At 38.5% G+C, this 24,237-nt stretch overlaps 1 protein-coding gene across 1 annotated transcript in view; it reads left to right on the forward strand.

Annotated features, from left to right (window-relative positions):
- Window positions 1–24,237, forward strand: part of ABCA13 (ATP binding cassette subfamily A member 13) — a 458,452-nt gene that overhangs the window by 211,102 nt on the left and 223,113 nt on the right. The window contains exons 32-34 of the mRNA XM_075557314.1: window positions 2,265–2,445; window positions 2,749–2,967; window positions 21,279–21,475. Coding sequence (XP_075413429.1) covers window positions 2,265–2,445; window positions 2,749–2,967; window positions 21,279–21,475 — 597 coding nt within the window. The remainder of the gene's footprint in view (window positions 1–2,264; window positions 2,446–2,748; window positions 2,968–21,278; window positions 21,476–24,237) is intronic.

A 24,237-nucleotide genomic window follows, 5' to 3' on the forward strand; every position in this document is an offset into this window, starting at 1 on the left:
CAGAAACTGTTGTGTTGAACACAACTTTCAAGGACAGGAAAAGCTTACAAACAATGGGAAAGCGTACAAGCCAGTGTTCAAATGATTTTCTCATTTCAAAAGAGGTGAAATGTTGATTGATGACAAACCTCCTTCCCCAATGGTTGAAAATGTCAACTCGTACATTTGGAGTGCATTTCTGCCAGTGCAGACTGGAAAGCTTTCTATTTAGAGGTTCTGAAAAGATAGTGTACCAATGTGTGGCAAAAAAAACCACCCTGATTGGTGGGGCCTTGTTTTGCCACCATGACAATTCACATGTTCACGCAGCCATCTCAGTGTGCCAGTTTTTGGCATTAAACAGCATGTCTCTCTTGCCCCACACACCTTACTCACCTGACCTCACTTCCTGTGATTTATTTTTGTTTCCCACAAATGCAGAGTGACATGAAAGGACAGCAATTCTATGGCATAGAATAGGTGAAGGGAAAAATGAGGGAGATGATGTCAGCCATCCAAACAGATGGGTTTGAAAAATGTTTCCAAGAATGGAATTGCAGATTTGACAAATATGTTAAGTGCAATGGAGAGTACTTTGTATGTGATAAGGTTGTTTTATACAAAAATTTAAATACATAGCTTTGAAAAAATTCCAGTTCTCTTTGGCTCTCTCTCTCTCTCACACACACATGTAGATTGATGTGTGGCACATAAGGAAATTCGTATCCCAATTATTTTATATTGCTAATCAATAGTGTAGATTAGTAATTATAGAAGTAAAATATGAATCTGAAATTTTGTAACACCTCAGTGAGCATACATTAACTCACTACTCTTAATGAAACTGTCCTTTCTGAATATTTTGGTCTATAACTATTCTGCCTACTTGTTCTTTATATATGTATGCACATATATGTGTTTTCATTTTATTTTATATATTTCAAAATATGTATCCTAGGGTTCAAAACTTCATGATCAGGGATTTCACTTAATTTCTGAGATGATATAATTTCCTTTTTGATTTTGATAAACAAATATGTATATTTTGATATTTTGGTAAAATTTATTGGCACATAATTCACATATTATAAAATTTAATCATTCAGTCATGTTAAGAAGCGCTGTGTCATCACCACAATAAATTTCAGAACATTTTCTTCTTATAATCCTTGATAGCTCCTCATTTCCACCCTATCTCCCTTGCTAAGCCCTGAGGAAATTGTTAATTCAGTTATTGTCTCTATGACTATATTGATCATGGGTTTCATATACATAAAATCATAGAAAATATAAACAGGAAGCACACACAACATAAACTCCAACTATGACAAAACAAAACAGAAAACAACCTCAATTGAATAGAAAGAAATTATTAACAACTTAAAGTGGGTCCAAAGGGCAATTGAATGATAACTGAACACTTTAACCCAGCTGTATCTGCCGTAATGGACTTGACAGTACTTTCTGTTCCCTGAACTATGTCGAGAGGGACTCACCAGAGGCTTAATTCATGTGGGGACACTGCAACTGGATTTTTGGCTTCCACGTTCTTCCATAGCTTTCTGTAAACTGAGTGTTAACAGTTTAAGCTCTTAGACCAGAGGTTCTCAACCTGTAGGTAACGACCCCTTTGGTGGTCAAACAACCCTTTCACGGGGTCACCTGATTCATAACAGTATCAAAATTACAGTGATGAAGTAGCAATGAAAATAATTTTATGGTTGGGGTCACCAAAACATGAGGAACTGTATTAAAGGGTCACGCCATGAGGAAGGTTGGGAACCACTGTCAATGCCATTTCTTCCTTCATATTTTTATTATTTATAATCCTTGGATCACACATGTGGACTTAGTTGACACCTCACTTAGATAACTGATTGTTTTAAGATGCAGCTCTTCTTTCTTATAACTGGGTACCACCTGGATTCTTCACCACAGTTTTCTGTAGCACCCAGATATTTAATGATTTCTTTGTGAAGATGAGTATCAACTAGGGTCATGTCATAAGAACTCACTGTTCTTAGAATTGGGCTAGAATCAAGTGCAAGCCCCAATTCACTCATATCTGTAGTTTATATATGTGTCTCTGGTTCACTTTAGGGACATCATTACTGTAAACACAATTTCAAATTGCTCTGTCACAAATATGTTTTAATTGCTCAATGTTTTCAAAAAAGATAGAACATGGATGTATCACTAAATTTGAAAATTACTTTAAAAAATGAGAAGAAAATTACTTTGGAACTTTTGAAATCTTATAATAAATTCATTTCTTTCTCCCACAGGCTCATCTCTCCCGCACACAGAAAGAAACCCTGGAGAAGGACGCCCAGGAGTCACTATGGTGTCTGTGACCAAAGAATATGAACTGAACAAAGTGGCCATCAGAGACCTCACCCTCACCTTCCACAGGGACCAAATCACTGCTCTGCTGGGTACCAATGGTGCAGGAAAGACCACCATTATGTATGTCCTTTTTGATCTGGGTAACATCGTACGCATTTTCTTTCTTTTAATGTATTTGTTTACCTGTGACCTCAGAGGTTTTAGCTCTATATTTCTTTTCTGGTGTTCATTTGTTTTTGCATATGTAAATCCAGATGAATTATGAAACCATAACTACACTTGTAGGTCTCCATGCTTTTACATTTTATAATACAGAATTTTGAGACGAAGAGAAACTAAAGTCTGTAGCTAGAGCTGCTTAATGTCCTCAACCATCCACTTTATTTTTAGATCTTGAATACTATCCTTTGTTTCCTCTGATAGATCCATGCTGACAGGACTCCATCCTCCTACCTCTGGGACTATCATTATCAATGGCAAGAATCTCCAGACAGACTTGAGCGCAGTCAGAATGGAGTTGGGGGTGTGTCCTCAGCATAATGTCCTGTTTGACAATCTCACGGTCCTGGAACATCTGCTGCTCTTTGCTTCCATAAAGGCGCCACAGTGGACCAAGAAAGAGTTACATCAGCAAGTCAATAAGTTAGTATCATTAGTTTCTCTTCACCACTGATTCTTGCCTCCTTGTGTAAATAAGTGAAGAATTTAGGGGGAAATATGTTTAAAATAATCACTGACCTTACATTTATGAGAAAAAAAATTAGCAAATGATTCTTAACTATAAAGTTGTGAAACATCCACAACACTGGAAATGCCAGATGAGAATTCTGATTTTATTTGATTTGGTTTGTCCTTGAAATGTAGAAGAGAATGAACAGATGTGGTAGTCTGGGTAGAGTACAGAAACAAATCCACAGAAATTCATATATGTATAATAGAGAGTTTTATGTAAAGGGTATGTGTACATTCAGAAAGCATCCCAAAACCATCCAGTCCAAGCCCATAAGTCTGACTTTGCCCATGTGTCCAACACCGATCTACAAAGTCCTCCTCAAGCACCAAACACACACGATGCCGAATGCAGGAGGACCACAGGCCAGTGCGTACGTAGAAAGTCTTTGAATCCAGTGGCGTGTAAGCATCTCAGTGCTGTCAGGGGTCTCCACGGGGCTGCTCCAGCACTCAGGGCTGCTCGGGGCATGTGGTTTCTTCTCATGGATGTCTTGGCAGGAAGTGAGCCTTGGCAAGCTGAAACAGGGAACTGTTCTAGGCAGCCACACACTGGTCCAACCATCACAGAGCAAGAGAACCAGAAAGGGGAGGCTCACCGAGCCATTTTTCTCTCCATCTTTCAATTAATTTGATGTGTTTATTGGCCAGGTTGGAACAATAATCCTTAACTGTCTCATCAGAGAAGGAGAGTGTTGCATAAATGTTTAGTAGAAGTTGATGTTTGGAACACAGGGCTCATATGAGTGTCCTAATAATGAAAAGGTTGGGAAATTAAGCTAGAAAAAAATGTTGGTATGGACTAATTAGTCATGTGAGGAGTTTAAGGTTTATCACGCAAGTAGGCATTTATGTGGACCCCTGATGTTGTAGTGAGCTACAAACTGCTGGATCAGAGGAGCCTCGAAAGATGGGACTTTTGACTCCCGTCAAATAGTTGCAATCCCTGAAACTCAGATGGCAGTGAGTTTGTTTTTGTTTTTATTTTGAGGCATTTCTGAGCATTGAGTTGCCATTTATAATGTATATCTTGTGATACTATTGTAGATACCATAGCAATGGAAGAGGCTAAGGTCAAAGAGGCCACCTCAAAACAAGAGGTGCTGACATTAACAAAAGAAAACTGAAGTGTGACTTACATTTCAGACCATCAACCATGCATTCTGCAGCCTAAATGCCTAATCAAACACCCCAACAGGTACCCATTCCAAAGGACAATGCTCTGCCACTCGCCATGGAGCCAGAAAATGGCCCTGGGCTATGCATAGGTGGCCTTTGTCCTCTTGAGAAATTTCCCTTTTCTGTTTGTTTGTTTGTTTTTTTAAATTCAGGAATGGGTGTTGATTTTATCAAGTTTCTGTTCCATATTGGTTGACATGATCATATAGTTCTTATTTCTGGTCTATGTGCCTGAATACATTGGTCATTTTTCTAATGTTAAATTATCATTGTATACCTTGTATGAATCCCATTGAACCATAGTATATTACTTTTTTGATATGTTGTAAGATTCTATTGGTCAGTATTTTATTGAAGACTTTTGTACCTATATTCATGAGGGCTATTAGTCTATAGTTTTATATCTTGGCTATGTTTTTGCCTAGTTTTGGTATCAGAATTATGTACATTTCATAAAGTGAGTTCCGGAGTTTGCTGTCCTTTTTTTGTTCTAGACATAATTTGTTTGTAGAATTGGTGTCAACCTTTCTCTGAGTACGAGGTAGAATTCTCCTATGAAACAATTAGATCTTAGATGTTTTCCTGTGGGAATAATTTTAATGACCTGATCTGTTTTTTTATCTTTTGTTATGGACCTGTTGAGTTGTTCCACGTCAGTCTGTGGTAATTTGAGTAGGTAATATGTTTATAGAAATATGTCCATTTTATCTAGGTTTTGGAAATTGTTGGCATACAATCTTTCATAGTAATATCTTATTATATTTAAATTTTAATCTATATTTGTTTAATGCTACTGCTTTTATTTCCTTTATATATGCAATTATCTTAACATTATGTATATATTATAATTTCATGGAGCTTTTTATAGTATATACATAATGTTAATATAATTATATTTTCTCTTTTTCTTTTCCTTTACCAATGGCTTGCCAGTTTTGTTATTTCAAAGAACAAAATTCTTCTTATTGATTTTTTCTATTATTTTTCTGTTTTTGAATTTATTTATTTTTGCTCCAATCTTTATGATTTAGTTTCTTCTGATGATTTAATGTTTATTTTGCCTCTCTTGTTCTAGTTATTGATGATATTGGATTAGATGGTAATTTCTGTCCTTTTTATTTTTTCTGTACATATTCATTGAAATAAGTTATCCTCTGAGGACTACTTTTACTGCATCCCAAAGGCTTTGGCACTTGGCTTTTTGTTTTCACTTCTTTCAAGGAATTAAATTTTTTCCCGCCATTTTACTTCATTCCTTTTTCTATCAATTACCTAATAGTTCTCACCACTCTATTAATCAATATTTTATGCATTTAATATTTTGTTCTTGTTATTCCTATTGTTGCCTCATAATTTCATAGCATTGTGACTTGGGAAAATGGATTATAAATGCCAGTATTTTAAATTTCATTAAGGCTTGCTTTGTGTCTTAACATATGGTCTTTTCTAGAGAATACTCCAGGTGCACTGGTAAAGAATGTATCCTTATTGGCTGGAGTTTTCTATGTACATCTATTAGGTCAAGTTGGCTTATTACTTATTACATATTACTTATTTCTTCTATGTCTTGGTTGAGTATTTTTCTTCATGATCTTTCCTTGAGAAGGATGTATTAAACTCCCCTACTATTATTGTTGTGTTGTCTATTTCTCGCTTCAGTTGTATATATTTTTGTTGTTATTTTCTTTTTTAAAAAGTTTTATGACCATATAATTCACATATCATAAAATTAAATAGTTCAATCATATTAAAAAGAATTGTACAATCATAACTACAATGAATTTTAGAATATTTTCTTCTGTTTTGTACCCAATATTATGAGTCCCTATTTTCCCTGAAACTCCCCTGCCATATCCCAAGAAACCATTCATCTAGTTACTGTTTGTATAGCTTTACCAATCATGGATTTCATATACAGAGAAATATTTTTTTAAAAAGGAAAGGAAAGAAAAAAATTACTAACAACAATAACACAGTAAAATAGAGAATCCCTCAATTGAAAAGAAAGCAGAAATATTAAAAAGTAGATTAACTTTAAAATGGGTGAAAAGCGAGATCAAATAATAAGGTATTGCATTTCTAACTAATTATATATTCATTAGTGCTATGTATATCCCTGATCAATGATCAGAGGGAATCCACTGGAACCATAATCCATGTGTATTTTTACTTCACCTTTAAATATTGTTTTAACTGAAACAGCTTTAAAATGTGTGAAAATAAAGCACTAATATTATGACAGTGTATTTAAACCTAACTATAAGTGCCATCCGGTAATTGTCTGCCACTTTGTCATACTGTGGTGGCTTGTTTGTTGCTGTGATGCTGGAAGCTGTGTTGGTGGTATTGCAGACGCCAGCAGTGTCACCCAGAGTGAACAGGGTTTCATGGAGCTTCTAGATGCAGGACAATGACAAAGGGCTCAGCTCCCCTCTTCAGAGGAAGGGTTTGCCTTATGCACAGCTTCAGAACACTGTCAGATACTTCTGCCTAATGAATTGAAGCAGAACATTGTCAGAGACAGTGCTGGAGGGTGGGTCCCTCTGGTCAGAGGGCACTCACAGTGTCACTGAGGAGGAGTTGATTTATCAGAGTGGAGAAGGGTGACCGAGTCAGGTAATAACTGTGGGAGGGCCCTTCAGGATCTTTGTTGATAAGGGATAACTGAAGATAAGTAGAAACAGCTGTAAAAAAAACTGTTAAAGATTAGAACTTGAAATGAGCGATGTATGAATCCAGTCAAATTGTAAGTGGTAAAACATGAAATAGAACACAAAGATCAATATCTTAGATATTAGTGAGGTGAAATTGACTAATACTGGCCATTTTTAATTAGAAGGTAATATGACTTCCTATGCTTTGAATGATACCATCAAGTGAAATGGTCAAAAAGATATTGCAAGAGCAATCATGAAGTGCAATGCTATCTGTGATAGGATTATGTCTATCTGCCTTTAAGGATAGCCAATCAATACAATTATTATTCAAATTTTGGCACAAACCACAAAAGCTAGTGGAGAAATTGAAGCATTCTACCAAAAACTCCATTCAGAAATCCGCAGGAAGAGACAATGGAGAAACTGTCACAGCAGCTAGAACCAGGCTGGTGCAGACTGTGGAACAGACCATCAATTGCTCATATGTAAGTTCAGGATGAAGCTGACGAAAATTAAGACTAGTCTCTGAGGGTGAAATATGACCTTGAGTCTATCCCATCTGCATCTCAAGAACATCTGAAGAACCAGATATGGTGCATTAAGCAATAATGACAGAAGTTCTCATGACCGTACAGGAGATTAAGAATATTTTTCATGAAGAAAGGAAACAGTAATGAAAAGCACAGGATAGAAAAAAAAAAAAGGTGAATAGGGAAGCCAGAGGAGAATTTGAAACTTGCTCATAATAGGACAGTAAATAAAGCAAATCAAAGAAATGTTAAAGTCAAAAGCTGAATAGGAAATTTCAAATGGTAGCCGGAGAAGACAAAGTTGAACATTATAATGAAATATTCAAAGATATCACATACAAGTAAAATTTTGCTGACGATCACCCCACTGTGGTTGCAACAGTGCATTTACAGGGAGCTGACACAGGTTAGTGCCAGAGTCAGAAGAGAACATGGAATAAGGGATATCATTGCTGTTGCCAAATGGATCTTGGCTGAAGCAGAGAATACTATAAAGATATTTACTTGTGCTTTATGGACTGTGCCAAGAAATTTGTGTGCACCAAAATAAACTATGGATAGCCTCGAGAGGAATAGGAATTCCCGAACACTTGATTATGCTCATGCAGAGTTTGTACATGGATCAAGATGCACTTGTTCAGTCTGAACATGGCTTAATATCTGGAAAGGTGTGCATCAGGGTTGTATTGTCTCACCACGCTACTTCAATCTGTAAACTGAGCTAATGAACGAGAAGCTGACTTATATCGGGAAGAACACAGCATCAGGATCGGAGGAAGGTTTATCAACAAGCGGTGATGTCCAGATGATGCAACCTTGCTTGGTGGGTGTAAGGAAAACTAGAAACAATTGCTGATGACAATAAAGGATTGCAGCCTTCAGTATAGATTACAATTCAATGTAAAGAAGACCAAAATCCTAAAATAATACATGGAGAAAAGGTTGATGTTTTCAAGTTTTCTATCTTGCTTGGGCCCACAATCGATGATGGGAACAGCAGTCAAGAGATCAAAAGATACGTTGTATTAGGTAAATCTGCTGCACAAGACATCTTCAGAGTATTGAGGAGCAAGGATATTACTTTAAGGACTAATATGCACCTCACCCAAGACATGATAACCTCTTTTATATCCCATGCATGTGAAAGTTGAACATTGAATAAGGAAGACCGTAGAAGAATGGATAGATTTGGACTGTGGTGCTGGAGAAGAATATTGAAAATACCATGGACTGCTAACAGGACAAACCAGTCTATATTGGGAGAAGTAAGGCCACAGTGAGCCTTAGAGACAAGGGTGGCAAGACTTCCTCTTATATACTTTGGACGTAAGGACATCATGTTTGGTAAAGTGGAGCAGGGGGAAAGAGGAAGGCCCTCGACAAGACGGATTGACAAAGTTGCCGAGTCAATGGCCTCGGGCACAGGAACCGTTGTGAGACTAACTGGGGACGGTGCAGTGTTTTGTTCTGTGGTGCATGGGGTTGATATAGGTTGGCGTCAACTCCATGGCACCTAACAACGACAACAAATTATGAGTCTTCCCACTCCCTCACCATAATTTCTTCTTTTGTCTTTTTCAGCTTTGCTATTTATGTTGGGGTGAGGTCATATCTCATTGTTGTTTTAAATTGCATTTCTCAAATGGCTAATGAGTGCCAGAATTTCATGGATGCCTAAATGTTGTCTATTGACAACTGTGTGTTCATGAACTCTGCCCATTTTTAAATTGGATTATTTTATTTTTCTTGTTGATGTGGTGGTGTTGGTTTTTTCCCTATACACCTTAGAGATTAGGTCTTTCTCCAATATCCTATTGTCAAAAATTTTTTCCAGTCTGTGGTCTCTCCTTTTATTCCTTTGATGAAGTCTTTGATGCACTTAAAACAAAAACAAACAAAAAAAGCAACTCCTTGCCGTCAGTCAATTCCTGCTCATAGTGACCTGTAGGACAGATTAGAATCGCTTCTGGTGGTTTCTGAGGCTGCACTCCTTATAGGAGTGGAGAACCCTCTCTGTCTTCCTCACCTGGCCTGTGGCTTTGAATTTCTGACAGCATTTCTCAGTTATCTAATTTGTCCTCTGCTCTTTGTGTGTTTTTCATGATGTTTGGTACTATACTTAAGCTATATATGTGGATCCCTAACTTCAACGTTCATGGTTTCATCGATGATCTTTATAATTATAGGCTTTTAAATTGGATACCTGACCCATCTTCAGTTTATTTTTGTATATGGTGTGACATATAGGTCACTTTTCATTTTTCTGCAAAGAGGTATCTAGTTTTGCGAGTACTGTGTGTTAAAGAGACCATATATTCTCCACTTAATACCTTTAAGTTGCTTGCCAAATATCAATTGCTTTTTTTTGACTTAATATCAATTGTTTTTAGGTCCATGGATTTACTTCTGAGTTCTCAGTTCTGTTCCCTTGGACTATGTGTCTGATCGTGTCCCCGTACAGGTAGTTTATGACTGCCATAGCTGGGAAGCACGCGTTGAGATCAGAAGTGTGTTCTCTCTTGACATCTATTTGAAATCTACTTTTACGGTCTATGATTATACTATTTCCTCTATTTATTTTGTGATTGTGTTCCCTACATATTGATATTTCTTAGTAATTATGTTCATTCTTCTAGGTTTGTTTTACTATGGATATATCTATATCAGGTTTGACTTCCCAAAAGTGACTTCATATATGTTAACCTCAGGTTATTGTCTAGTGTTAGTTCCCTGTTCAAAGAATCTCCCTTAATACTTCTTGTAAGGTCACTCTGTTTTTAAAATCTAGTTCTTTTAACTCATTGTTCTGAAAAGTACATTCTTCACGGGTGTTATTTTTCACTTTATTGTCCTATGTGTTGTATGAATGAAAGGCAACCCCTGGGGCTGGTTTTAGTTCCAGATTTGAAAGGTTTTTAAATGATACAGGTATGAGCGTTCTGCCAGTCTCTATCAGGTCAATAAGTTTGATCTGTTTTATATTTTTGAATTTTATTTGTCATTACTCACTTTGTCCAGACCGTCTGCCATCGCAATCAGAATGGTAAGTTGTAACCAGGCTCCATCAAGTTCTTCTAAGCTCTGGAGAGTAGAGGTTCCAGGTAATAGAGTGATATTCCGTGGTTCATTAGTCCATTGGGCTAATTGTTTCTATGAGTCATTGATGGTCTTCACTCTAATTTTCCTCACACAGTGAAAGGTCAATGGTTGTGTCTTTGATGGCTACTCATTAACCCTTGAGGCCCTAGTGGCAACTTTGTGATCTTCTTTTCCTATCATCTATACAAGTAAGTCCTTCCTGTGCTAGACTTTCACTTTGCTATTTCAAAAGTTTGGAGAAGGAGGAATGAGCCCCCAAGTTGAAATGCTTTATTTATTTATTATTTCTATGTTTATGTCAGTGGTTTTCAACCTTCCTAAAGCTACGATCCTTTAATACAGTTCCTCATGTTATGGTGACCCTCACCCCCACCATACAATTATTTTCGTTGCTACTTCATTACTGTAATTTGCTACTGTTATGAATTGGGTGACCCCTGTGGAAAGGTCATTCAACCCCCCCAAAGGGTCGCGACCCACAGGTTGAGAACTGCTGGTTTATGTTATATTATTGGGAACCATGTTAAGCACTAGAAATTATTATTTGATATGTAGTATTTCTTTACTCAGTCTTCTTCCTCTGTACTTCTCTCATGACTCAGTAAATGCACATCTTCATCACTACATTACACAGAGATGTTATGAACTTAAGTTGCCTTTGACCTTCAATTCCCCAAGTTCATTGCACTTACTTTCATAAGGCTACTCTTCCCCTAAACCTACTTACTGGTCTCCCCTAAATGTCCCGCCATCATCCTACAATTGTTCATACCTGCACCAAATCATTCTCACCTTGGTGGCCCATGATCCTTTGACCACACAAGCCCCAGGTCATGTTATGTCTTTGCCCATCACCATTTAGCTACTTTCTTTCTCACACAGAGTAAAATCCAAAATCAGTGTAGTAATGGTATATTCCTTGTGTTCCTAGTATAGCTTCTTTATGTCTGTTGCCCTAATATTTAATTTATAATTAATATCTCCATTGTCTCTCACAATATCTTTGTTTTGTCCATAAACCTTAAATATCCCTTAGAGACACAAACCCCTCAAAAAACCCACTGCCTTTGAGTGGATTCTTACTCATAGAAACCCTATATAAGGTTTCTGAGACTGTAAATCTTTATGGGAGCAGACAGCCTCATTTTTCTCCCATGGAAAGACTGGTGGGTTTGAACTGCAGACCTCGCAGATAGAACCTCCGTGCCTATTACACAACAAGTCATCTCCTGCTTATCTTGTTCATCATCACATTGTGCAAGTCATATTGATTATTTTTTTTTTGCTAGTTCCTAAACACGTCTTTGTTTTAGGGACTTGGCCCTTGGGGCTCTCTTTGCCTAGTTGCTTTTGCGCATATTGTCTTCTCGATGTGCTGCCTCACTTCTTTCAGGTCTCTGCTCAAAAGCCAGTCAATTAGATAGGAATTCATGAATAACTTATCTGAATCACTATTGCTTGCCCTCACTCCTTGTAAGTCTTTTACATTTTTCTTATACTTATTTGTTTATTTATTTAATATAGTTTTCTTGACTATATGGTTCATGTATCATACACTTCCATAGTTCCATCATATTAAAAAAAGATTGTATAATAATTTCTACACTCAATTCTAGAACACTTTCTTTCTCTTGTATTTGTTATTAGTTCCTCATTTCCCTCCACACCCTCCCTACCCTGTGCCCCCAATAAAATCCTAGTCCAGTACTGTTTCTATAGCTTCACCCATCCTGGTCTTAATATACTGGAAAACATTTTTTTTGTTTTTAAGAACATAACAAAAATAAACCAGTGAAAACACCCCAATAGAGAAAATGTCGGAAGCATTAAAAACTATGACATATTGGAAATGGGTCAAAAGGGATATCAAATGATCAGCTATCGCATTTTAGCCTACTGTGAGTACATCTGCCATGATTGACTTACAGTATTCTCTCTTCAATAGCAAGGTATTCATATCTTCAACTATGGGCAGAGGGCATTCATCAGGAACTTAATCCAGGTAGGGGCCCTGAAATGGATTTTGGGTTCCCACTGTCATTCATTTCCTTCTGCAAATCAGGTATTCACAATTTATCTCTATCATTCCCTCCTTTGGTTTGGGATTTTATTTACAACTCTTGGATCACACAAGTTAGTGTTGCTCTTCCACGTGGACTTAGTTGATGCTTCACTTAAGATGACTGCTTGTTTGCTTTTAAGATCCCAGAGGCAAGACTTTCTGATAGTCGGGCACCATCTGGTTTCTTCACTACACTTTGCTGTAGCACCCTAATCTTCAGTGGCCTCTTCTTGAGGGTGGGTAACCTTGATTTAATTTTTATGTCCTTTATCAGCACTTGCAGGACTATCTACATTTGTCTTTTGCTTCCCTGCAAAGGACAGCAAGTCTTTTGAGTGCAGAAGCTCTCTGTTTAGTAAATATTGGATTGACTAAGGAAATGAATGATGCTGTTTTCCTGCTAAATGTTTTTTCAATCTCATCTCATTTTCTATGACTGATGCAAAAAGTACTTCATCATTTTTTCTCTTGCCTAACTTCCTATTATTCTTTATTTATTCATTCTTTGCAAACAGTTTATTAAATAAAATTTCCACAGTATATATTTGGACTAAGTGAAACAAAACTGTAACAATCTCTACTCTTGAGTCCATAAAGAAGACACACGTGTAAGCACTGAAAATATAGAAAATTATATTTCAGTGGGAGAAGATTCTGTGTCATCACAGGACAATAAGTATTGAGGTACCATTGAGGGAAGGATCAATGTGGTGGCAATGATTGGGCAGAGGGATGCAGAATAAGAATAAGCTTCCTGGCACAGTAGGGTGGCCTAGAGTGGAAGACACTCTCAATAAGAACCCACAGAACCCAAGTATAGGAAGGCACAGAGTCTGGGTGAATCAGCCAGCAGTTGAGGGATAGGTGGGTGCAATAGAGATTAGACTATGGAAGAAACTTGATTCAGATCCCGAAGGATTTATAATACCACTGAAGAAAGGAAATTGGCTGAGATAACAAAACAAAAGAACACATGATATCAAATGCCAAATATGGTGGAGGCACCTATCTCATAGGCATGATCCGAAGGAAACCTGTGAGGGGCTGACAGCATTCTGACAGTTCCCCTTGAAGATCTCTTAGTCAAGAATGTCTATGGACAATGACACATTGTTTCTCAATGAATGCACTGCAACCAGCTGTAGTTTTAACATTGTCCATGATTGTTAATGATTTGGATAATGCTAAGCTGCCTTAGGGGTCTGGGATTTAAGGACCAACTATATGGCAAGTTAGTATATAGAGCAAATTAAATCTCTCTATATATTAATACTTATGTTATAGCGTCATAAAAATGGCTTGAACAAATACGGGGGGAGGCATTCTTTTTGCCTTTACCTTCTCTTAAAGTTCACATTGTTGACATGTTAAATGAGCAATTGAAGATTGTTTCTGTTCCTGCTGAGCTGGCTCACATATTATAATATTTTCAGAGAGACTGGTATTACTAATAATGTTAATAAGAGTGGAGACTTGGATGTACACGAGAAATTAATGTTTAATTTTTTGTACTACTTAAATCTGTCTTACGAATGAGTGAGCACTTAATGGAAAATGCCTAGGTATTTATATCATAAATAGGAAGTAAAAATGGGTTAGTACAACTTTATTTCTAAATTACCAGTCATCTATCATAAATAAATGTAAGATTATGTATTTCCTAGATCAGAGTGAACTCTATTGTGATTGTGTTTGGGGCTTAAGTAAGACACTTAACAACACCACACAAGCTTCCTTTGGGGGGCTTGAGGATTTAAGGCAAACTCAATGGCTATCAGTTCACAGCTTGATACCTAGCAACAAGCCCAATTTGCACAAAGTAATCAGAAGGAGATCATGCTTCAGGACAGTAGCTCTCGGTTAAAGAGAGGGAAACAGAAAACAACTAATTTAGTTCTTATTTGTCTCCAGTAGTATTACTCGGCTTCCTTAATGTGCAGTTTCATTAAAATGTGAGTTCAAGGGAGGTAATAGAGTTAGTAGAGTCTTTTGAGTGACCATTTCTAAAGGGTCAGATCATTACTATTTTATCCTTAGTTTGACCCAGAGGAGATGAGAGAAGACAGAGAGGAACTTTATCAAATCTTTAAGTGAATTAGAATTAAAAAAATAATTTTATTGGGGGCTCATACAACTCTGATCACAATCCATCCATTGTGTCAAGCACATTTTTTAACATTTAAAACTTTGGATTACATTAGTGAACTCAAATTGGGGTTGAAGCAAGGAACTTGAAAGAGGAGATGACAGAGGGATTTAACTCGAGACCTCCTACATGAACTCTATAGAGAGATGAAGAGGGAGCAGCCCAGGAGGCAGGAAAGAGACCAGAAGAGTAGGATGAAGACAGGGAGTACATAAGGTCTATTGAGGAGGAGGGAGTATGGTCCAGTGGACCAAATAACACTGAATCCCAAGTAAAATGAAGACCCAGAAATTACATTCCAATTTAGTATGAGGAGGTCATTGATGACCTTCATAAGATAAATTTTAGTAGCAGCATGGAGGTGATGATCATATTGAAGAGGGGTTAAGAGAGAGGGGGAGGAGAGGATGGGACTCATGTGTTGTCACAATAAGGAGCATGGGGTGGTGCTGCCAAGTCCCAGGAGAGTAGTTCAGTCAAGGAAGCTATTTCAAAGGCAGGGACGTAGCAGCTTTTTTGACCGCAAAGGACCAATGGCGATGGGACCATTGATGTAAGGGCAGGAAAGGAGCGACTTCTTGTCGTCCTAACCTGTAAAGAGGGAGAGGTGGAATCTAATGCATGGGGAAAGATTGGACCCTTCCAAGAGCACAGCTGGTCCATTCTAGATAGAGGAGAGAAGGTGAGACATACCAGCTTCAATTATTCAGTCTAGGGTGTGTTCAGAGGAGGGAGGATATTAATGAATATAAGCTTAACTTCAAACTCACAGAGGAGGGTCAGTGAGGGAACTAAAGATATTAAAGGACAATGAAGGTTTGATATTTGTGCAGGCGAGTGATGGTTGGAGACGGTGATTAACTGAAAAAAAAGAAACTTAACATGGTGATCAGGGAGATAATGCCTGGAGTTGAGACTCTTGGCTATAATTATTTTAAGTGACAAGAGCAACAGTATATTTGTTTATGAGTAGATGAGATTGGATCAAGGTCAAAAGAAATATAAAAGAAGAGGTGAAGGAACCATTGGGTAGAAGATGAGCTACATGAACAATAATATCCCCAAGAATGAAAATAGGATTAGTATGGGAGGCAGAGAAAGCACAGATGGAGAACATCTTCCAAAAATGCAGAGGTGTGGTTTACGTACCAGAGGATTGCCTTGAGGAGGACGATGAATAAGGTACATCAATGAGGGGTATTTCAACCTCAGGTCTCAGGGGGTGGGGTGAGGGCGGACTAAAGCTTAAAATGAACAGTGACACATCCCCCTTGCCCATGTCTTAGTCCACTGGGGGAAAGAACCGGTCTTCAGGTTAAAGTTTTCATGATGTCTACGTGTCCTGGCTCCTTCCATGTCGCCAGTCATTTGCATGGCTATTATCTGTTTTTGCCTGTGTTTTAGGAATGGACTAATTTAGTGCACTGCGTATATCACCCTCTCATCCATCAAATCCTGGTAATGATTTTCTACCTTCTTGGTTCATACTGCTCAAATGTTCTCCACCTTACCAATTGACATAATCTCTTACCAATTGACAAATTATGTTTACCCCAGGATTTAAAAGGGCTGCCTATAGTACTCATTCAGGGCTTTATCATTTCTTTATCTTATTTTATTGTAATTTTCTGTGTGCTGTCCCCACCAGACATTACATTTCTTGGATTAAACAGCATTCAATTCATCTTTTTAGCCCTCTCATCTGGCAACACCATTCATCTGTCAGCTTGTCGTATTTGTGGTGATTTATGTGTTGCTGTGTTGTTAGGAATTATGCCGTCAATATTTCCGATATCAGGGTGACCACTCATAGTGAATAAGTTTAAGGAGTTTTCAGACTAAGAACAGACTAGGAAAGAGGTCTAGGCAATCAGCTGCTGAAGGATTAGCCACTGAAAACCTTATCAACAAGAGCAGAATGCTGTCTTACCAGTGACAAAGTTGAACCCTTCAGGCTTGAAGGCATTCAAAGCATGACTGCGAAAGAGTTGTTTCCTCAAAATGGAGTTGACCTGTATAATGGAGCAACATTTCTGAGACAATCACTTTTTAAAGGGGAATCGAATAGCTATCACCATCTATTAATAATCAGAATGTATAATGCAAAAAGTATGGATTTAGGAAAATTATAGTTGTACAAGATGAAACGGAATGCATAAAGACCCATATTTTAGGTATTGGTGAGCCGAAATGGACTGGCATTGGCCACTCTGAATCAGACAATCACAGCATTTACTATGTCAGAATAACCAATTCAAGAGGAATGACATCACATTAGTTATCGCAAAGAGCATTTCAAGAGCTATCTTGAAGTAAAATGCTGTGATAGGATAATAACTATATGCCTATAATGAAGATCAGTTAATACAACTGCTATTCAAATTTACACACCACACACCAACCCCTGGAGCCAGTGAAGATATTGAAACATTCTACCAACAGCTTCAGTCACAAACTAGTGTTTAGAATATGAAAGTTGGAAACAAAGAAGGAGCAGAAGTTGGAAATCATGACCTTGGTGATAGGAAGAAAGCTGGAGGGAGATCACATGATAGAATTTGAAAGACCAATACTTCCTTTATAATAAATATGTTGTTCAACAGCATCAATGGCCACTGTACACTTGGACCCCACCAGATGGAATACACAAAGATCAAAATGGCCATCTCTGAGGAAAGAGAAGATGGAGAAGCTCAGTATCATCAGTTAAAACCAGGCCTCGAGCTGACTTTGGAACATATCATCAATTGCTCGTATGTAAGTTCAGATCCAAGGTGAAGAAAATTGAAACAAGCCCACAAGAGCCAAAATACAACCTTGAATGTCCGAATTATAGTTAGGTACCATCATAAGGAGAGGTTGACTTGACACATTGAACATTAATGATCAAAGACCTACCAAGTGATGGAGTGACACCAGAGTATCCTACATGAATAAAGCGAAAACACAAGAAAGAAAAAAAAAACATGACCAAAGTGGATGTCAGTAGATTCTAAAACTTGTTTCTGAAAGTAGAGAAGTTAAAGCAAATGGAAGCAATGATGAAGTAAAAGGACTGAACAATGTTTCGAGGGGAAGCTGAAAGATGAAGCAGACCTTGAAAAGAGGAAGTTTTATGCATCTGCAATGTTTTTAACGCTTCTTTGCTCCAGAGAGAGGGAGACCAAATTGTACTTTAGATGGCTGCTTACCCACTTTTGGGACCCTACTTGCTACTCACTAAAGTATGACCTTTGTGAACTATATTATGAGAATTGACCTGAGTGTTCTTAACATTGTGGTCCCGAGCCCTGAGGCCCAAATACTCATTTCCTTAAGGTGGTGTTTTTATGGCTAAGATATTTCATAAATCCTCCTTCCCCTGTATGCATGACTATATTCATAGATATATTGGCAGCATAGGTAAATACATATGTAAGACATCCTCTCAAGTCTATATATATTTGGGGGTATAGTTCCATTCTATATTCCACACCCACCAGATCATGGCTCCAGGCCCAGTCAGCTTGTATATCTATCTCTGCATCCACTCCTAGATACTTGTTATTGCAGGATTGTGTGTGTCAGTATTTATCTGTCATGCCTTTAACTTTTTACTCCTCCCAATGTTGCCTTCCCTCCCTATTGTTGTATATTGCCTTCCTCTTTTAGCCAAGTCTGTCTTGTCTACGCTCTACTTAGTGATTTAGCTTGTCTTTCTACCCCAATCCTTGTAAATACTAAAGAATGTTCTTTTTTAAAAGTAGTTTTATTAGGGGCTCATACAATTCGTATCACAATCCTTACATCCATCAGTGTGTAAAGCACATTTGTACATTCATTGCCCTTATCATTCTCAAAGCATTTGCTCTCCACCTAAGCCCCTGGCATCAGCTCCTCATTTTTCCCCCTCCCTGCTGGCTCCCCCCTCCCTCATGGACCCTTGATAATTTATAAATTATTATTTTGTCATATCTTGCCCTGTCCAATCTCTCCCTTAACCCACTTTTCTGTTGTCCACCCCCCAGGGAGGAGGTCACATGTAGATTCTTGTAATCGGTCCCCCTTTCCAGCCCACCCTCCCTCCACCCTCCCAGTATCGCCACTCACACCACTGGTCCTAAAGGGATCATCTGTCCTGGATTCCCTGTGTTTCCAGTGCCTGTCTGTACCAGTGTACATCCTCCGGGCTAGCCAGATTTGTAAGGTAGAATTGGGATCATGATAGTGGGGGAGAAGGAAGCATTTAGGAACTAGAGGAAAGTTGTATGTTTCATCGTTGTTACATCGCACCCTGACTGGCTCGTCTCTTCCCCAAGATCCTTCTGTGAGGGGATGTCCAGTGGCCTACAAGCGGACTTTGGGTCTCCACTCCGCACTCCCCACCTCATTCATTTTGATAAGATTTTTTGTTCTGATGATGCCTTATACCTGATCCCTTCGACACCTTGTGATCACACAGGCTGGTGTGCTTCTTCCATGTGGGCTTTGTTGCTTCTGAACTAGATGGCCGCTTGTTTACCTTCAAGCCTTTAAGACCCCAGATGCTATATATTTTGATAGCTGGGCACCATCAGCTTTCTTTACCACATTTGCTTATGCACTCATTTGTCTTCAGATATTGTATTATGGAGGTGAGCACACAATGATATAATTTTTTTGTTCTTTGATGCCTGATAACTGATCCCTTCAGCACCTTATGATCACACAGGTTGGTGTGCTTCTTCCATGTGGACTTTGTTGCTTTTGAACTGGATGGCCGCTTGTTTACTTTCAAGCCTTTAAGACCCCAGATGCTATCTCTTTTGATAGCCGGACACCATTAGCTTTCCTCACCACATTTGCTTATGCACCCACTTTGTCTTCAGCAGTTGTGCCAGAAAAGTGAGCATCATAGAACACCAATTTACTAGAAAAAAGTATCCCTGCATTGAGGGAGTACTTGAGTGGAGGCCCAATGTCTTTCTGCTACCTTAATACTAAACCTATAAATATATGCACATAGCTCTATTTCCCCATCCTCATATTAAATATATTTGCATATGTGCATGCCTTTATTAAGACCTCTATAAATGTCCTTTGCCTCCTAGCTCTTTCCTCTATTTTCTTTGACTTTCCTCTTGTCCCACTATCATGCTCAGTCTTCATTTGGGTTTCAGTAATTCCTCTTGGTTACATTACCCTGGATCACGCCCTACCAGGCCTCCTATATCTGCCTCACCACCTCTAGCATTTTTTATAATACTGAAAGTTCCTATTTTATAATTACTGATCCTGATTTGATTAAAATGCTTGCATCTCATTCATCAGTAATGGTCAGTTCTTCTTAATTTTATATTTGATCAATTTCAGATCGGCAAATTTGATGGAAACTTCAATTCTTCATTTTTTTACATTAGTGGTAGGTGCATACATTTTAATCATAGTCATACAAACTAATATTTCTTAGTATCGATGCTATCCAACCACTGATAACATTCTCAAAATAGATCTTAAAATGTTCCTTTAAATTATTAAGGTGATGCCTTTTCTCTTTGATTGGCCATTCCCAGTGTAGTATCCTATGTGATCATTTCAAAATGTCTGTGGCCAGTTTATTTCATCTCACTAATGAAAAGGACATGGATCTTTTTGTGGTCCATTTAGTTTTTTATGGTTTTCCACATATTTAGATTCATGCTTTATACATTCCACATTAAAATTAATGGATGTTTGTAGTTATTCTAATTTTGAGTCATTTTGCCTTCGTGAGGACTACTGTTCTATGTACCTATCACTGGGCTAGTACAAGGCTGTTTTAGCTACTATGGATGTGAATTAGGTTTTGGGGTCAGAAAGTGAGAGCATTCCTACTTTCTTCTTAAGATCTTCCTTGCTCATATTCCTAATATTTTCAGTAATTACATAAGCTTAGACTGGAATCTCTGCTGAAATTTGTCCATCATGGTATTTGAAATACCATTGGCATAACATCCAACACCACAGCAACATGCAAACTACCATGATATAGCAAACTAATTCATAAGTCGTGGCTTCATTAATTATAAATGATAATTTATAAACAGTTTGTACATTGGATTTACCTAGAACTTCCCATTTATTCATTCAGCCAAACTGAGTGACACAGATTTAGTGAACAGTGACTCAGAGAGTTAAAGGGCTTTCACCTCTAGTGAGTGAAAGAGGGAGTCATGCACCTCAAGATTTATTAGTATTTTTAAAATTTTAATCTTATAGTTCATAGACATTCCGTTATGAAACTTACTATTTCGTGGAGATGTGTGTCCTCTGGCCAGTGGTCCATAGGAAGATGAAAAGTGCTTCTTTCCAGAGAGAAATGAAGTATTTTTCATGAAAATCCATGACAGACAGGATTGTTGAGTTGACATCCAATTTAGTCCACTCATGCAATCCCACACTGAGCACCAGCAAGGGGAGTGCTGTGTGTGCATATCTAGGTCTTGTGTCTGTCTCTGGTGGTCACTGCAATTCAGTGTGGCTGAGGGGAAAATTGACGCATTGGGGTAAGATGTTAATCTTGACTGAGGAATGAGAACTTTTGTCTGTTTCAGAACCCTTCAGGCTGTGGAGTTAACACAGCACCGCTACAAACAAACCCGAACTCTTTCCGGAGGCATGAAGAGGAAGCTCTCCATCGGGATGGCTTTCATTGGCATGTCCCAAACTGTGATTCTCGACGAGCCCACCAGTGGTGTGGACCCTTGCTCCCGTCGCAGCATCTGGGACATTCTCTTCAGGTATCGAGAAGGTATGCACTGGGGAGCATTCCTATAACCCTTCTCATGCTATTGGGGCACATGCAAATGAGTGCTATCCTATGCGACATACCTAGTCAGTAAAGAGAAATGAGTTTTCTTAGAGTAAAAATATGTTTCCTTCAGCCTTACAGAGATAGATTTATTAGACGATTATCTCTATATTTCTGAAAGGAGCACCTGTATTATACGGAGGTTCAGGTTGGGCTGCCGACTACAAGGGCAGCATTGACCACCTCCCCACCCCCACCCCACCACCCGCCCCCGCCCCCGCCCCAGCTGCTCTGCAGAAGAAAGAAGCCACTTTCAGCTCCTGTCAAGATTTACAGCCTCACAACCCACAGGCGTGGTTCTCCTCTGTCCTAGAGGGGCCCTGGGAGTTGCAAATAACTCAAAGGCAGAAAGTTCTACCTTTATAAGTATCGTTTACATTAACTTTGCAGATTCAGGTTATAAAAGATTATGTCAGTTATACTTGTAGTCATCTATGTCATGTTCCATTCTGGACCATCCAGAATAAGCCTCAGCCTTTTCCTTAGGGGAGGAATCTCAGGTGCAAAGAGATGGACATCTGAGATGCTCACAGTCACAGAGGAGGAAGGTTCAAGTTCCCTGACTCACTTGTGGATCTTAGTCCTGGAATACTTGACTCGGCAGTATTCATGCATATGTTTGATGGGCAGTTTGCACTTTACAAACTTCTGCACTTCTGGTCCCTGGGAATTGGTACTACAGTTATTGTGTTCACAAGCATTCTTATTTCAAAAGAAACATGGGTGATAATAAAACGGAAATAAAAAAGCTTGGCATTATTAAACCAGTGTAGAAGCTTAAGTGCAAGGTCAATGTTGGAATCCTAGAACATGTTTTACTTTTCCCTTTTGCATTTTGAGGATCCGATCTTCATCATACTTGACCTTAAGTGAGCATTTCCTTGAGAAGCAGATGAGGAGCTGTCACTAACAAGAAGCACAGTAAAAGGACAAGAATGAAGATTTTCCACCCTCTCTTAAACATTATAGAGGGCTGAGCTGTGGGACCAAGACAGAATTCTCTCTTTAGGGTATAGAAAGTCTCCTATCTGTCAGAAATGACGAGAGAGAAACTTAGAGAATGTAAGAAAAGAATCCTTCTTCTTATGTCTCCTCAAAATTTGAAGGACGTTAAAAAGAAAATGTGGAGTTGTTTCCTTTCTAAACCCTGCCCCGGAGAGTAAATTGTACCAGACATCAAGGGTCTTCGGGACAGCATTGATGCTCTGACTTGCTGCAGCCCCATCAGCATCCATGAGAGAGAGCGCTGCATGGAGGCCCTGATGGCTTGGGGGCTGGTATTCCTGAGCCTCCTCAGGGCCCACAGTCATCCACGCTAAGAACAAAGAAGGGCCTGACAGGAAGCTGCTGGTAAGACTGAGATGATCTTCAGAGCTGGCAGCAAAGTGAGGCAGAGGCAGCTTGAGCCCAGGAGGAGACATTCAGGGAAATGACCCTTTTGGGAGGTATTGCCCCAGTTTCAATGCCAGTAATTTACAATAGAGGTGGTGCAGTTGTGAGGGGGCTGGGCCAGGTAGAGTCAGTTATGACTCAGACACCAGAGGAGATGGCTCATAGTGCCCCTGAAGATCCTACACACGTTCAATTGCTATGAAATCATACATACAATTTCTGCCTTTCTGGAGAAATAGATGATGGGAATAGAAATGAGGAATAAGCTTTCTTTGCAAGAGATAATGAGCGCTGATTAAAAGGCATAATTATGTTTTGAGACAAAATTGATTTAAACCAGATTTAATTTCTTCACTGATACTCTGCTGCCGATGAGGAAAGCAGATGAGATATAGACAGAAAGAATGACATTTTCCACATGCATGCACATGTGAATTGTAACTTGTATTAAAATATTGTAAGCCCATTTGATCCATTTGTTTATTTTTTTAACGCTACTATGTATCTGCCTGAGTTACTATGTAACTTTTGTGTGTATGCATACAACCTATGTTAATACTTGTTTACCTATGTCTACCTATGTTACTCTCTCAATATAGATCTATGTGTTACTAACTCCCCCACCCCGTTCTGTACCTATACAAGTGTCTATGTGTTTCTACATCTATGTGTATCTGAGCATGTTTCCTTTTTAAAATTTATTTTCTTCCTCTCTCTCTCCCCCTTTCTCCCTCCCCCGACCTCTCTGTAAACATCAAAATCTATTTCTTTTGGTGAGCAAACAAAATAATTTCTCTCAATTTTTTTCTAATAGAGGTCTCATATATTATAAATCTTTATTAAACTTGCTGAGAATAATCTCTTCCAAAGTTGTCTATGCCATGAGGGCTTTGGCATAATCATCATTGTTCTTCAGAAATGCATAATATTCCACTATGTAGGTCAAAGTTCATTTATCCTTCCTTTCACAGAGGGGCATTTGGGTCATTTCCATTGTTTTGATACTGTGACTAATGCTTCAATAAATACAGTGTGCACATAACTCCTCTGGTTTGTTCTTTATTTCTTTGCAGGTATCCACTGCTTAGTGGAGCTATATATGGATTTGAGAAATTGCTGGCTCATATGGCATGTTATTCTATTTTTTAAAGAAGTATTATACTGCTCTCAATAGTCATTGTACAATTCTGCAGCCCCACTAGTGGTGTCTGAGGTAGAGTCCAGTTCACCCAGTGGATTTTCCCCAGAGAATCTTACTGATGTGGCCTCTGGAGCATGCTGGGCACCCTGAAGATCCAGGACTCAGTGCC

Source organism: Tenrec ecaudatus, chromosome 9 (assembly GCF_050624435.1).
Source record: "Tenrec ecaudatus isolate mTenEca1 chromosome 9, mTenEca1.hap1, whole genome shotgun sequence".
Classification (NCBI taxonomy): Eukaryota; Metazoa; Chordata; class Mammalia; order Afrosoricida; family Tenrecidae; genus Tenrec; species Tenrec ecaudatus.